This window comes from Amphibalanus amphitrite, unplaced genomic scaffold, assembly GCF_019059575.1.
Source record: "Amphibalanus amphitrite isolate SeventyFive unplaced genomic scaffold, NRLGWU_Aamphi_draft 000361F_arrow, whole genome shotgun sequence".
Lineage (NCBI taxonomy): Eukaryota > Metazoa > Arthropoda > Thecostraca > Balanomorpha > Balanidae > Amphibalanus > Amphibalanus amphitrite.
In genome coordinates this window covers 38580-55697 of record NW_024881855.1, presented here as the reverse complement: position 1 = coordinate 55697, position 17118 = coordinate 38580, and the positions used below count along the sequence as shown (strand labels likewise).

Genomic DNA, 17118 nt, shown 5'->3' with positions numbered 1-17118 from the left:
TGGGGTCGAAAATGGCAGAAGATGACGTCATTCTGACGTCATTTGCGGCCAACCTATCAGAGCCTCTGGAAAAATTGTTGGTCACAATGTGTGAAATTGATGCCCGGAGGGGTCCTAAAAGTTTGGTGACGATATCTGCAGTCGTTTAGGAGATATCGACGGAAAAGGACAGGCGTTTCGCCCCCCCCCCCTACGGGGCGCGGGGGGGCGAATCTACGAATGACTCCAGTCGCTTCGCTCGCTCCGTAACAAAGGACAGTAGCGTATGTACGTCGAACTCTATTCCGCCTCACCAAAATCGCTCACTCAGTATAAATGTAGAAAAAATTGGGCTGTGCCATTCAACTCATTACCTAACCTCTAAGTAGGTCGGCGAATAGTTCTTAGTGCTGAACGCTTAGGAATGGTTTTAAAAATTAGGTGAGTCATGAGAGTACCGTGCAACGATTTCTTTTGCCCACAGTCGTCTACCTGTTCACCAGTTGCTCCTCCGACTTAAGTTATCTTGGTAGTCCCCAATCCATTTGAGCGGCTAAAACTGACACATGCTTTATTTGAAACTTTGGAGCAGCAAATGAACTTGCGTTATACGACGTAGGTATGCGTTAATTGAACAGAAACCGGCAAGAAATTAATGAGCTTAACTTATCAGAGAAGATGCCGTCAATGCGCCGCCTGTCTTTTTAAAGTGATAAGAAACGAGTTTAGTTTGTTCGGACCGGTAGCATTAGCGGTCCGCAGATACCTGTGTAGGTGGGTGATAATTGGCAGACCGTGTCAGTCACCGGACAGCCGCAGAAGACGTGACATCTGGGCGGCGCGCCGACACAAGTCAGCACCGATAGCGGCACGGTGCAGCTCCCCAAAGGCCCGTCGTTCTGGAGAACTCACAGACCAGGTGACGAGGGCTCAGCACTGGCCACTGGGGAGCCATCAGCGTTATGGCTTGTCTCCACCTTTTGTCTCTTCTCGTCGCACTCTGCCCAGCGGCGGCCGAGTTTCAGCTGACCATTATTCACAACAATGACGTGCACTCCCACTTTGACCCCGTGGCGGCCAGCACGGGCGCGTGCCGTGACTTCAATGACCCGGACAATCCCTGCTACGGCGGCATTGGCCGGCTGGTGAGCGCCGTAAGCAGCATCAAACAGCAGGTGCCAAACACTCTGGCGCTGTACGGAGGCGACATATTCCAAGGAGACCTGTACTATACCCTGTTCAAGTCGCAGGTGGTGCTCGAGATGATCAATATGGTGTCGTACGATGCTATGGTAAGTTCAAAGTCAATACACCCGTTTGCAGCTTTTATGATGATTGATGAATGATGACATTGCCATCAAATCAAACCATGTAATTTGTTTAACACATGTTTTCTTCGAGTGAATGTTGCGTAAATCAAAATGAGCTTGAATGTGTTAGGACGTTTTAAAAACGTCCCAGTAAACGTCCCGGTGCACTATGGCGTTGCTGCAGGCTCTGGGCAACCACGAGTTCGACGACGGTCTGGACGGCCTTTTACCGTATCTGGAGGGCGTTAACCACCAGCAGCTGTGCACAAACATCGACTTTGGCGCCCTGGCCTCGTCCGTCACCGACCAGTGCGCCAACAGCGTGGTCCGGGAGCTCGATGGACGCAAGATCGGCATCATGGGATACACAACGACCGAAACGAGGGTACGTCGGGGATGTGAAGCCGTGGAAACGATGCAGAACGAGGGATATCCCGACGGGATGTGATCTAAGCTGCCGTACGCGCAATGGGGATCGGAGTCAGAGACCATGCGCAAGCCGTAGTCCTCTGGTCGTGCTTTCCTCGGAGAATTAACATAGCACTGAGACAGCACAGCTTAGGCATACATTTTAAACAATCTGGTTGATCTAAACCTAACTGACCTCACATCATCAGTTGTTCCTCGCATGCAGTTTCATTATCGTTCGTCCGTATCGTTCCTGGTCATCACTATTGCCAAAACGAGCGTAAAAGTAAAAAAAAATTAAATACTTAACCCTCGCCCCGTTGGGGGGGGGGGGGGCCATTTTGGCCCCCCTGTGGTTTTTCCTGAATAGCAAGAAAACGGCGGCGCGCAGCGCCGCCAAATTTTCAGTACCTTCCCGGGCATCAATTTGACACCTTCACACCAAATTTCAAGTCTTAGGTCACCTTAGGTCAGGAGTTATTGAGGTCAAACTGAGGTCATGTTCGAGCAAAAATGAGCAAAAAACATGCAATCTTGAAACGCTCACCAAATCTACAGTTATCAAGCAATTTCAAAGTTCTTTATATGGTCTAGTAGGGGAGAGTGGGGTAATTTGGTCGGTGGTGTAAATTGGCCGCCCCCACCTGTACGATGTCTAATAAAAGTGAGTGAAATAACTCTAGTCTCTATTCATTTGTCATGGGTAGAAATAACTGGAGGACAAAAGTCAAAACTTTGCCCCTCGTAGTTTTATTCAAAATTAATAAAACGTTAATTTCATTAGAAAATGGTAACTTTTACTTCTGTTTACAAAGTTGTATAACATGTAGTATTTGGGCTAAAAACGAATTCAGACATTATAGCGCCATTCTTGGCGGTGTTCAGCGGTTCCAAGAGCAATTTCATCTAATTCCGTATAGCCGTGATGACTTTATACACAAAAATTTCAGAATGGCAATATGGGGTAATTTGGCCGGGACTAGCGGGGCAACTTGGCCGGTGCGCTCATGGTCACTATGCTGGGACGGCCGAATTTTCATGGTCAATTGTACCATAAATGACATGATTCATGACCAACTTTGACTACTTTTATGCCTTACTTCCGATTGGTCAACTGTAAGAGCATGTGACGTCATCAAAGGTTACCAAACGTTTTTTGCTAATAAATCCTTACATAAAAAAGGTACAGACGCACAAATGGTCTCATTCTGTTCAGCTCGCCAAGGCGCATCGAATGATATGCATGATGACCTTGAAATCACGTGACCTTGAGGTCAAGCGACCTGAGGTAACGTGACCTGAGGTCAACCTTTGACCTTGACTTCTCGAGGTCAACACATATATGTTTCGATGCGGACTGACGAGAGAATTACGATGGTACTCGAAGTTTTGCCCTAGCTTGATTACTTCAAAAGTTATTCGTAAAAAACTGTCTTCGCATCTAGAGCCGGTAATTTGGCTACTTTGACCCCTGTGACCCCATGAGTCAACCTCCAAAATGCGGCAAATGCGTCATAGGACACACGTCATTGCTGAATCTGAAGCTTACTCGCAAGATAGCAGAAAATCCCGACCGCAAACTAACACCGGCCAAATTGCCCCACACCCCCGGCCAAATAACCCTGCTAGTGGGGCAATTTGGCCGCCTTGCAGACCTTTGTAATACGTCACAATTTCAATATAAGTAATTACTCTATCATTTCCAGTTCACTGTCCAGTAAAGTAAAATGAATGCGACACCTGCCAGCGTTGAGAAAATGCAGAAATTTGTCGTCAATTTTAAGTTACATCGTTTTCTAAAAAAAGCGGCCAAATTACCCCACTCTCCCCTAGACAAAAAGCGGTGCTACAAAACTGCTATCTCGGATTTTCAAAATTTTTGGTTTTTGACCAAAAAAAAAATTCAAAAAATTGATTTTTTTAGAAAAACTTTGAAAAAATCCAAAATTTTCCCGAATTTCGAAAAAACCGGAATATATGTGATAGTCCCAGCGCACTTCTATATACATACTAAATTTCAGATCGATATCTCGTTTTTCGGCCAAGTTATAGCGAAAAAACTGTTCAAAAATGATGACGTCAAATTTTTGAACTCAATTTTTAGCAATTCTAGACCACGTACCGCAAAACAAAGACCACCATTGAACTCCCCGTGACGAGCTGCATCGATTCGATACCCATTTTATGCAAAAATATTAACTTTGAAATTTGACCTAATTTGACCTGACCTTGACCTGACCTTGACCTGACCTTGACCAAAACGTGATCTAAGCTGGCCCCAAAGGCTGCCTGACCCATATAATCGCATTTGTCATGTAAAATGGACCATAAAACATGTATCACACGACACTTTCATATTGTGACCCCCCGTGACCTGACCTCTGTGACCTGACCTGGTATCAGTGACCTCAAATAGCAAAATATGTGTTTGAAGAACATTTCCCCATCGATGATTTTCAATGAAATGCATTTTACTCGATTTTACAACGCATTTCTTGAAGTGCCTGTAAACGGTGAAAATTGGACCTTTGACCTGACCTGTGACGTCATCGGTTTGACCTAGGTCAATAAAATTGGGTCACAAGGTAGTTCCCCGTTGGGGCTATCCAACGCCGTTTACCGCTTGTCGCTATGTTGCGTGGTTCTCGAGATCTTAGGGGGGGGGGCCAAAATGCCCCCCCCCCCCAACCGGGCGCGTTGCTCGGCAGAGCCCAACGGGGCGCGGGTTAATCTAAGTTATCTGTCATTACTGTCACTAAGTCTATGAAAGAATTGACCACCTGTCTTACAGAGCACTTCTAATGCGCCACGAGAGGTGCTGTTCACCGACGAGGTGGCAGCTCTGCGCGCAGAGGCCAGCCGCCTCAGGGGACAGGGCGTCGACATCATCCTCGCCGTGGGCCACTCGGGACTGAAGCGCGAGATGGAGATGGCTGAGCTGCTGGAGGACGTCGACATCATTGTCGGCGGCCACTCTCACTCGCTTCTCTACACAGGTGAGTGGTCTTCAGGAATTGTGGAGCTTAGATATTGCAGCCAAAGATCACTTCAGCTAGGTGCTACGGTCAGTGGTAGCTCAAGCTGACAGCTGTAACCAGTGGCCAAGTGGCCACACTACCTTGAGTAGCTGAAGCGTACGATTACTCCTCCAATGTGTAACTACTGCCAAGTCAAGGCGTGACATGCATATGTTACAGTTAGTATGCGAAATCCGTTAGGTTGCAACGTAGCTAGTTACGCTGCAAACTACCTGACCGGCAAGGGAGTTTGCAGCCTAACTACATAGTTACGTTGCAAACTAACTAAGTTAGGTTGCAAACTACCTGACCGGTCAGGTAGTTTGCAACGTAACTAGTTACATAGTATAAACGGATTTCGCATACTAACTGTAACACATAGACATCGTTTTATACATCGGTCTGCTCTGGTAAGGCCCAAGCTTTATCCTTACCAATGCATCTCGGAGAGTGACGTGCTCATACAAATACATGCCGGTACGAGGCTACACACTTCCGCTGACGTCATCAACCTTTCACAGGAGATGCACCGCATGAAGACCCCACTGAGGGGCCGTACCCGGTGGTGGTACGCCAGGACTCGGGTCGTACCGTGCTCGTCGTTCAGGCGTACCAGTACGGCAAGTACCTGGGCAGGCTGGACGTGACATTTGATGACGGTGGCGAGGTGACTGATTGGGGCGGCAATCCGATCCTGCTAGACGGAGAGCAGGACGAGACTGCTGAGGCGGCACTGGAGCAGTACAGGGAACAGGTGCGGTGCAAGGGAGAGAGAGAGAGAGAGAGAGAGAGAGAGAGAGAGAGAGAGAGAGAGAGAGAGAGAGAGAGAGAGAGAGAGAGAGAGAGAGAGAAAGAGAGAGAGAGAGAGAGAGAGAGAGAGAGAGAGAGAGAGAGAGAGAGAGAGAGAGAGAGAGAGAGAGAGAGAGAGAGAGAGAGAGAGAGAGAGAGAGAGAGAGAGAGAGAGAGAGAGAGAGAGAGAGAGAGAGAGAGAGGATGCGGGAAGGGGAGAGAAAGAAGTGACGATGGATTATACGATCCCACTCTCACATCGCGCTGACGTATTCTCCAGTTGGTCGTGCTCCGGAACCAGGAGATTGGGTCCACTCTGGTACAACTGGTGGGGGACAGAAGTGTCTGCCGCGCCGAGGAGTGCAACTTGGGCAACCTGATCGCCGACGCCACGCTGAGGGCGCTGCTGACCCCCGCTGAGGGACAGTGGAGCCAGGTGAGGTGGCCTGAAGATAACAACATTTGAGAGGAGGCGAGGAATGAGGTGCCAAAAGGCCGATAAACATTTTGTGGACGAGCTATGGAGGAGCGGCAGTGCTGGATTCAGAATCGATGCAGTTTGTGAATACCAAATGATCAATCAAAGATAATGTTGAATGTAAGTGAGTGCGTGAGTGAGTAAGTGAATAAGTGAGTGAGTGCTTGAGTGAGTGAGTGAATGACTGAGTGACCCCCTCCTTCCCAAACGCCTTCAGGTATCGGCCGCCATCATGAACGGCGGTGGGATCCGCGAGTCGGTGGCGCCTGGATCCGTCCGACTCTCGGATGTGCTCCAGATTCAGCCGTTCGGCAACACCATCAACGTGGTGACCCTCCGCGGCGCCACGCTGCGGGATGTGTTCGAACACTCCGTCTCAGCAGTGGAGGAGGGCGCTGGACGCTTCCTGCAGGTCGCAGGTGTGAAACATTTGTCTCCCAAAATTTCTCGTTAGAATTGCTTGATATATTTTTACCTAAAGCATTTCTTCTTGTCAAGTTTGTGTGAGCATTAGAGATTCCATGAAAATTGCAAAGCAAAATATGTCATATGCCAGCTCAAACAGAAGTTTAAATGTTTTATGTCAACATTCATGGTGTTGACTGAAGCTTCTCATTCATGCATACTTTCCGGATTGTTAGCATACCCCAATTTTCAAATGACCAACGTAGCTTTTCCCCCGTTCCGCCTACAGGCATACGAGTGACCTATGACCTCGAGTGTCCGGTGGGTTCACGGGTGCGCCGCCTCGAGATCACGTGCACCTTCTGTCTCGTGCCTCGTCTGGAGCTCGTTCAGGACGATGCCGAGTACCGAATCGCAATGCCGAACTTCCTTTCTCAGGGAGGAGATGGTTATGATGTCATCAGAGATAATAAAATTGCCGAACTGAATGCAGGTGAGTAGTGATCATGAAATTCTGTTATAAAGACATAAATGGCAGTTTCTGATAAGTAACTATAAGACCGCCGGCTCCGTGCGCTTGTTCCAGGAGCGTTTGGATGTCGTTTGATATTCTAGCACGTTTTAACCCTATTAGTGGCGGGGGGGGGGGGTTGTTTTCATCCACCCCTCAGGTTTTTCGGGAATATCTCCGAAACCGCTGAAGCTACGATGCTGAAATTTTCTGACTTTTCCTAAAACTAAATTGGGCACATTTCCTGACAATTTCAAGTTCATAACTTTACCAGGGGCGGCTCCAGAGCACTGGGAATTGGGGGTCCTATTCGTGAAGCGAATCATTTGGGCGAAGATCACGATGCTGATGTATTATAAATGTATGCACCAGTTTTACGAACAGTGAATGAAAGGTATCATGTGATAACATATTCAAAGTTATTGTGCATCCTCTTTTGACACGTTTTTGCTATAATAGGCGTATCCAGGCGTCCAAAAAGGGCGGTTATGTTTTACCTCCCAACATAGGTGCCCTGACACCGCCTATGCATGACCAATACAATTGTAGTCGTTCTCTCATAAGAAAATTGTAACATAACAAGACCATTACCACCCTTTTTAGAAACAGTACCAACAAAAACCTTATTTACTATACTTTTTGTGTACCCCCAATCTCAATGATCTGTATCCGCCTATGATTTTTGAAAATGCATATTTTTAGGATCCATGTGAATTCCTGGTTCATTCTCTATCGATCGGCAAAAGTTGCGTTAAGATTGGTTCAGAAACCTGACCGTGATAAACAGTCTAAAATGTATCTGCAATTTGCCCGTTTTTACCCCCCTCTACCCCCCTATTGACATTTTTTAATTACCTATTATTTTTTTTAGAAATGTAGATCACGTTGAGCGAAATCGAATGCCGTTTGAATTTTGAAAATCGGCCCGTTAGATCTCGAGATATCAGGGGGGGTCGTAAACAGCCCCCCCCTGCCACTAATAGGGGTAGCCAGGAGCCTGCCACTAATAGGGTTAAGTGCACGTGAAAGCGCGGTGGACATCCTCTTTTTTTCGCGCGTTTGTGTTACCCACACTCTTTGTGTGGGTGGAATGATTGCAATCTGAATGATTGGCTTAACCTAACCTGTTGCTCGAAGACTAACTACACTGTGTAAAATACTCGATATTTTTATCGCAGCACTAACGGCAATCTCTTTTCTCGCCAGACCTGCTCGACGTTGATCTCCTCCGCGATCATATCGAGCGACTGTCTCCCGTCATAACTGGCATTGAGGGCAGAATTATCATCACCGAAGGCAACGGCATCTGTGGCGACGACGACCCACGTCCCCATCACGGATATCCGGAACATCTCTGTGGGACGCTGGGACATCTGGGACATCTGGGACATCTGGGACATGGGACCCACTCATACCCCGGCTATGTCCCCCCGCACCTTCATGGCTTTAGCGGCGGCATCCGAACACCGCTTCCACCACACCTCATTGGTTATCACATCTATCACCGAAGACGTCATCATAGGTTTTTCTAATAACTACAGCGGCCAGTAAGAACAGCAGCAGTGTCACGTTCGGTAGCTATACCTACTTCGGCCAAGTCTCGGCCCTGGAATCAGTCACCAAGAGGCAGAATGGCTTTTGAGTTGACGCGGAAATAGCTCTTCACCAGAATGTGGCATGCTTCAATCGGCAATTTAAGCTTTTAAATGAGACGCATGACGCATGCGCATGCACCAGTCGCACTGCCAGGCTGAGACTTGAAAGCATACTCTTCCTTGGCTATAAACTGCTTGCGTGTGCCTAGTAACTAGCTGCGACCCTCTTCACGTTTTAATTAAAGTAGGAGAGGAAGAACAATAGGTCGGCTATGACTCATTAGTATATGTACTGTATTGTACTGTATAGTATATGTACTGTACTGTATTGTCGAGTGAAAATCGTGGAGCCTTCAAGTTTCAACCCCCGAGTTCGCCGTAAAAGAAGCGTGCGTTTGATGCTCATTCTGCTATATTTGGCTTATTTGGGCTATATTATAACGATGGGGTGAGTAGAAAGTGGACCGACCTGCTTCCGTTTACGAAAGTGATGTGACAATATACCTGTTTAACCCATTTTTAGGCAGACGTCAATTGATGGCGGAAGTGACTGGGCTAACCGGCTTTAATCCGGTTTGAGGCTCGCATACAATCGGTATGTCAGTATCTCTTCGCATCGTATAGGGTTGTCTAATATTTACCAGACGAACTGCATTGCTTTTGAGTGGGTAAGTCAAACCTAGCCAGGTCAGGTTAAAGCGAAACTCTCGTACTTTCACCTATTTTTTTTATCGACCTCGATAAATGATCGTGTCTCATTCAGGTCGCACGCCGTTTCACTCAGATCATATTGCATAACATTTAGAAAAGCGACGATCTTAGTTCCTAAATGAGCTGAATAAGAGATTAAATCGAGTGAGGATCTGAGTGTGAGTACTCCCATATTTAGGCTGTTTTATTCAGGTGGGTGACGGCACGTGATCGCCTGAGGCGGTGGGGGTAAAAAAATATTTTCGTCATTTAATGCTCAACGCAATCGCTGCGATTTTTACAAGACATTCTCCTCGTCGTTGTTTCTTGCTTTCAACGACTGGTCCCCGAGTTATGACTATCCTCACGCAGGATAGGATGAATGGAGCTAGCAAGTAAGCCCAAAAAACATATCGAAAATGTTACGAAACACTTCTTTTGAAGGAGATGAACTGAATGGTTTTGCAGCCTCACGAAACATGTTTCAGATATGACGCGTCACACAAACTGACGCATAAAGACTGTGTTCAAAAGTTTGAGCGGCAGCTCCGCAAGCACTTGTTGACGAATGAAAAGCGTAGGTACTGCCCGGTCGCCATAGCAACAAGTAAGCATCACAAATTTCGAACACTATCCGAGTGCGCCAAGTTCGACTACATCGAGGACGATGGGCGATGGCTGCCAGCTGATTAAATTAATGAAACGCGATTAAATTCAACTTTAATCGCGTTAGAGAGAGAGAGAGAGAGAGAGAGAGAGAGAGAGAGAGAGAGAGAGAGAGAGAGAGAGAGAGAGAGAGAGAGAGAGAGAGAGAGAGAGAGAGAGAGAGAGAGAGAGAGAGAGAGAAAGAGAAAGAGAAAGAGAAAGAGAAAGAGAAAGAGAAATAAAAAGAGAAAGAGAAAGAGAAAGAGAAAGAGAAAGAGAAAGAGAAAGAGAAAGAGAAAGAGAAAGAGAAAAGAGAGTCGAAAAAATATTATCGGGGCGATCGATGGATGTTGTTTTGAAACCCGCTACGTATTGGTGCACAAGCGAGAGAAAGGATTTCGGCTTTTGGCTGAACCATGGATGACATAGTATAGTACTAACTACTAATATAATAGATATCAATTCTATTCTTAATATTATTGTGACACATTTCTAAGATTTCAGTGAATCTTACATAAATACGCCAAATACGCATAAATTAAGAATAGTAGAGACAAACCTATTGCAATATAAGTTCCAGATCACAGAGCATTAAATGTCATTTGACGAGCAGAAATTAATTGATTGATACTCACCTGAAGCAATCTGATGAAATCACATACCACGAGACCGTTATAGAATTCCGTCACAGCTCCTGTGGTTTGACATATCTAGTAGACATACATACAGCACACATTCATCGATAACGTATCTGGCTCGTCAGTTCTGAAATTTTCCACCGCTTCCACCGTCATCGCACCAGCTGCGCGGCTCGCCCACGGGGAACGGGCAGACGAGAGGTGGGCCTCCTGACATCAGATCGCCGACGGTTCTAGCGGCGAGCGTATTCCAAACGGTACCGTTTGAGCCAGACCTTATACGGAGACAGCACTGACCCAGTGCGGGAGCTGTGCTGAATGTTTTATACATGCAGCACACTGTCTGCGGGCCCTCCAGGTCGGGGCAATGACCGATGTCAACGGAAGTTCACTGGGTTAATGATATAAATAGAATCACACCACTGCAGCCGTTCGTTACACATGGTATGGAAAGACTACCCTTTCTCCATAGTATTGGTGGTGTATGAATAGGTCAATGTGTGCTAAGTGCAGTAGGTTTGCGACAGGTGGGGTCAGGTCACATAGCGGCAATGCCATTAAATAACGTTATTTATTACACTGTGGCATAACATTAGTTTTGCGGCAGAAATCAGACTTTGCGGGATAACGTAGGTTCCATAGAAACAAATTTGAAGGTAAGCATAAGTCGATACTTGCTTGCAATGAAAATTGCATTGCAATGACCAGTTAGCGAAGGTTCAAAAGGGCGGTCTACATTTCTAGATTCTAAATTCTTGAGTTATAGGTAGCCTAGTGATACTAAACATTCTTATCGTCTTCCTAAAAAAAAACATAAAAAACAATTTTCGGTAAAAACTTGCATACCGACCTAAATTCATGCAAAAGAACTTATTTTACGATCAGTTAAGTGGGATTTTAGAGTCGTCTTATATACTTTCACTGATGTATAGTCACGCATTGAAAAAGGCTCCTCAATGGGGTCGAAATATTTGCCATCATTTAAAAAAAAAATACATGCTATGTACTCTTCAAACTCTGAAAAGTATACCATTCATATTTTACGATGTTTAATTACTTCCTAGAATTTCGAAGCACGAAATCATGAATTTCTATGGCCCTCGCCAAGGCCCTTTATTCAAGGCAGCAAGCAAAGCAGCAAGATACGTAGGCAAAATATCTGGAAATGGAGTAGACCGATACGTATTTGAACGACATACACACAGCGACATTGACATAGCTATGTCGTAGTGCATGTCGTTCAAATATTTCGGCCATAAAATGCAACACACCGAACGTGAACCGTGCAAACTATGCAGTGTGTACTGTGTAGGGTAATCCCCGCCTCTGGTGGCGGGTCACAAATGTATCTAACTAAATGCCGACCTACTGACGGCTCATGTATAGGCCCGTGGCCTCAATTGACCTCTCGGTGGGGGCCGCCCGGGACACCAGTGCAGTAGGTCAGAGACACCGAGCAGTCAGAAGTTGGCAGTCACGCCGGACGGACGTGGCCAGGGACGCGCCGAGTGTAGCCGGGTGTAAGCAGTCAGTGTAACAGGAGGAAGCCAGACGCCCTACTGGAGGAAGCCGGACGCCCTACTGAAGGTAGTAGCACGCCCTACTGGAGGAAGCCGGAGGTCCTACTGGAGGTAGCCGGTCGCCCTACTGGGGAAGCCGGACACTCTACTAGAGGTAGCCAGGCGCCCTACTGGAGGTAGCCGGACACCTTACTGGAGGTAGTAGCACGCCCTACTGGAGGAAGCAGCACGCCCTACTGAAGGTAGCCGGATGTCCTACTGGAGGCAGTAGCACGCCCTACTGGAGGAAGCAGCACGCCCTACTGAAGGTAGCCGGAGGTCCTACTCAAGGTAACCGGACGCCCTACTGGAGGAAGCCGGACGCCTTACTGGAGGTAGCCGGACGCCCTTCTGGAGGTGGTCGGTCGTCCTATTGGAGGAAGTAGCACGCCCTACTGGACGTAGCCGGTCGCCCGTCATACTGGAGGTACCTGGACGTCCTACTGAGGCTCGACGAACAGTCTTCTGGAGGTAGACGAAAAGAGCCGAAAAATCCAATTGCCGCCGCTACAAGCGTAATCGGACGAGGAGCGGACGTCTAGCTGCAAAACGTGGTCAGCAGGCATTGCGGGCTCAGAATATCTTTGCAAATCATGTCTGGCAGTACTCCTGAGATCACAGCTACTACTCCATGTCCGTGCGAAAATGGTAAGCTTGGTTTGACATACGCTCCCATTATTACGAAGTTTGAACTTGTTTGCAATTTACTTTTGCCCTTTTACATTCAAGTAAGCATACTCTGAGTAGCACATTCTCGTCGACTGACTATACCTGACTGCGTCTTGCCGTTGTACATCCAATCCCATGGTATTCATTTTCAAGTTTTGAACCTGAAGTTGAGCATGGTGAGAATTATGACATTTATAGATGACAACAATCAGCCTGTTGCTCATTAACAAAATGGTCATTGAACCAATTGTCAAAAATCCAAAGAAATGACCAATAACAAAATAATAAAAAGGTTCTCGATTTCTTCGCAGTAATGAGCAACAGGTAAATTGCTATCATCTTGATAAGCACACATTTTCACACAAAAAAAAACGACACGGTAGTCGGCACGAGTTAATAGAGACCCTGCAACTCCCGGGCTTTTCTTTTCTTTTCAGTTCTGAACACCACGATTGCACCGTTCAACCCTACGATCAAATACAGTCTTCCCACCATCTCGTCGTTCCTCGACCCGACGATCGGCAACGAGGGTGCTCTGGTGCTCTGGACGGTCGGCTCCCTGCTGCTCTTGGTTCTGGGGCTGCAGCAATTCATCGGCGCAGGAATTGCCGCGTTCGCCGGACCCAACAGCGCATTCGTACGTTTTAGCATTACTGACGTTACGTTTTAGTACCAAAATGCTTACCTACCTGGCGATAACGGACATGGGCTGTCCTTAGATCCAGTATATTAGTGTTCATACGCTGCACAGTCCTCATCTCACTGCGTGGTATAGGTATCCTTTTTTTCGACGAGACCGTTAATAGCTCGACGGCTATGTAATAAGTTGATAGGAATTCATAGCACAGAGATGAACCATGTTTTTTCTGTCGATTGGGCTAATAAAATAAATACTAAGCGAACTGTGGCGACAAAAGGCAACAGTTTGTTTTGAGGACAAAATATTAACTTTTTTGTATTGTTGTCTTACTGGATGGAAAATGAAATACCATGATGAGCCGAACCTAAGGTGGAGCCTTGCGCGTCCTGTTACTACGATTTCCGAATGACGGATAGCATAGTCTTCGAGTTATTCTCCGGTTTTGTCGAACAAAAAAAAAAAAACTACCACGCAGAAAAAAGAGGGCTTGTAAGTTGTGGTGTACATTTATAACTTTACCTGTCCTTTTACCTTAACACTTACACTTTGACCACTTTAACCGTTACTTAGCCGTCGCATTTATAGGGGGGGTCGAACAACCCCCCCCCCGCTTTGAGCAAATAACTCGCGCAAAAAGCGGCCGGTCTCGACGAAACTTGCAATACCCTTGAGTGAATCAATTTTACAAATTATACCTACCCGGTACCCCGAACATTTCATGGCCCTGACCAAAATGACCTTTTACCTGTAGCTTGTTTCTTGAGGTCGTGTCAAGCCGGAATTGCGATTTGACGCATGTCAGTGCACATTATCCGCGTGTTTCTAGTCTTGTGATTGTAAAGTTCCAACATGTGAAATGCTGGTTGTCCCATACGTTATGGTGGGTGTCAAGGTCACGTGAAGATCAGGCGAAGGTCATTGACCTTAGATGAACTTGGCTCACTTTTTTAGCTTTACATTGCCTTTTTTTTGCTGAACTCGAATCAAGTACTCATTTGAAGATTTGAAAAGTAATTTTGGTGCCTATACGAAACATGTTATGAAGCTGTCAGTGGTGGTTGACACCTACTACGGATTGCCCTACAGGACGCCAACTGGTTGACCTGATCGACCATAAAATTCGTACCTAATCAGGATCTCGAGAAAAAAAAGACAATCTCACTCATAAACTTCTAAGAGGTCCCAAGTTTTGCGACTTTTGAGTAATTGACCTGACCTGGAAGGTCAAACGATGAACTAGGACCTTAAAATGGGTAGCCTGTGATTCCTCTCATCACGAGAACCACGCTCGTTTTCTACCGGGAAGCTCTAGCCAGGCCCAAACGGTTGGGGCGGCCGGTAGGAGGTGTGCTGCGGAATCCTCAAATACGCTAGACGCTGTAAAAAGGCCAATACGGGCGAGGGTTACGGCGAGGCTACGGCGAGGGCGAGAGTGAAGCCATCCGAAAAAAACTATCAATGGCGAAAAACATGCGTCGCGCTATGGTTCTCAGAACCAAACCAATAATGCATGATCTAATTTCTTAACTGTCAATAAGCGACCAAAATTGATGGCAAAACCTAGCCGGTGCAATGTGCATGTTTTTATAGCGCACCATTTGTAAGATTCATAACAAACCTTGATGAAAACCAGTCTGCGACCAACCTGTTTTCTATGTTTTGTTGTCTTCGTCATAACTATCCCTATTCTAAATACCTACCCTGCAAACGGATTTTCTAATAAATGTGTGCTATGAAGAAACTTTAAATTCACCTTACATTAGTTGATTTGTATTTTTTCTCCTTTTTTAGGGAGCGCTGGGCAACGTACCAAACATACCTGGTGAGAACGATGATGAAGATAATGGAGGGCAAGAAACAGGTACAGCTCAGTTCAACGCCAACTTTCCGCCGCCTCCAAATCCTCCGGCACCTGGTCCGGTAACAAACCCAGCGGTGGTTCAGCCCGCTGACGGTGGGGGGACAGGCACTGACGGAGACTCAGGAACGAATTCAGGAACAGATGCAACAGCTGATGGTACAGGAACAGCTGCTGCAGGAGTTTCAGAAACAGGTCCGACAGGAGGTGCAACAACTACTGAAGGAGATTCAGGAACAGATTCAGGAACAGCCACACTAACTGGAGGCGTGGGGACAGATCCTGGCATGGATGCAGGAGTGCCCACGGGAACGGGTACAGTTCCGGACCCATTCACTGATCCCGAAGCTGCTTTGGGACCGGCGAACGGAACACAAACTCGCTTGCTGCAAGGAACCAGAACAGAATCATCGACAGATACACCGAGACCGTCTGCAACACCGCTTACTTTCAGTAATAGTTTTTCGAATGGACGAAACCCAGTTCCAGCTACCCTGCAGAATGGCTTAACACGCCCACTGCCGTCGTCCCAGAGCGGAGCGGCCGCGGCAGCGGTGGAAGCTCGGCCGTTTGCCGGAACAGGCGCTGGAAGAGACCCAGCATCAGGAGGCCTCGGCGGCCCAGAACGTCCAGGTCCGACGACTGGGAACGTAAATAATGGCGCAAGACCCGCTGCGCCGGGGTTCGTGGCTGAGGCAGATCCAGCCATAACCTTCCAAACTAGACCAACCCAATCTGCTGCAACGGACGCTGGTTCACCCATCTTACCAGAACGAGGACCCAGACCAAACCAGTCCAATCCGCAAGAGCCAGGACTGAGAGCACCAAGTGGCACAGGAGCTGAGAAAACACCTGAATTAAGTGGAACCAAGGCTGGCAAAGGAACTGAGCAGATACATTCCACAGGGGGACAACAGACCAGACTTGTGTATCCATCGAACCACCTCCTGCCTGCCGGGGTTCCGCCGTCCCAGCACGGTTTCTTACCTCACCACCAACCGCCAACACATGAACACCACCGGAACCCGTCATCGCACGCATTCCCAGCCTATTCTCAGTCGACAGTCCACCACAGAAACCCGCCTGTGGGAGATAAAATCATCGGCGAACGACCGGCACCCTTTCGGCCGGTCCACAGCCCACCGGACACCTACCACCAGGTCGAACGTCCGCAACATTTAGTTGTACGCCCGGTAGGGCGACCACACCAGAACTTCCTTCGGAACAACTTCCTTCGACGGCTGCTTCAACCCATATTGTGAACATTTGCACTTCTTCACAGCAAACGAGTTGCATGAACGAGTCACGGGTTTGAATGACAACACTGGGCGAGCGGTAGCTTATTTAGAAAACGCAAAGTGATTGCTAAATTAAATTTATGTAAAGATCGAACAGGCCAAGGCTATGATGAACAGGCTATGACTTAAGTAGTGTCGATAACAACGCTAAGCGACCGTGTGAGTGCGTATTTATTGAGCGAGAGCTTTGAGTGGCGTAGGTGTTCAAGGCGTGTAATGCTTCGACTTCCGCGGTATGGAGATTCTAGAGCTACACGATGCCTGCTGTTCCGCCATTAAGAGCGAGATCATTATGACTAATACAATTATGTAGAACTACAATATGCAAGTGTGTGATAACGATATAACGATAAATACAAACCTTGCTTCTTCACTGCGTGTCTGTCAAATCCCAACGGTGTCGTATGTACTTACAGCGCTCGATACTGGGGTAAGAAGCCTCATTGCTGTCCAACTTCCTGATTAGTGATTACCATGGGTCGCAAGGGTAATGGTGGCGTTTTACAAAGCCTAAACATTCTTAAAAAGGTTAGTTAGAGTACCGTGCCTCGAATCACGTATTTCACCTCACTGAAATCGCCCACTCATCATAAACGCACAGAAATTAGGTCATCGCATGCAACTCGTTA

General features: G+C 47.1%; 2 protein-coding genes across 2 annotated transcripts; both read left to right on the top strand.

Annotated features, from left to right (window-relative positions):
- Positions 1-339: 339 nt before the first annotated feature.
- Positions 340-9141, top strand: LOC122389537 (snake venom 5'-nucleotidase-like). The gene is made up of 8 exons (XM_043381682.1): positions 340-1271; positions 1474-1674; positions 4489-4693; positions 5236-5468; positions 5784-5939; positions 6199-6400; positions 6676-6879; positions 8104-9141. The coding sequence occupies exons 1-8, from the start codon at positions 942-944 to the stop codon at positions 8427-8429; spliced, it is 1857 nt and encodes a 618-aa protein (XP_043237617.1). The 5' UTR covers positions 340-941; the 3' UTR covers positions 8430-9141.
- Positions 9142-11927: 2786 nt separating this feature from the next.
- Positions 11928-16862, top strand: LOC122389538 (putative per-hexamer repeat protein 5). The gene is made up of 3 exons (XM_043381683.1): positions 11928-12672; positions 13131-13330; positions 15125-16862. The coding sequence occupies exons 1-3, from the start codon at positions 12618-12620 to the stop codon at positions 16451-16453; spliced, it is 1584 nt and encodes a 527-aa protein (XP_043237618.1). The 5' UTR covers positions 11928-12617; the 3' UTR covers positions 16454-16862.
- Positions 16863-17118: the final 256 nt, after the last annotated feature.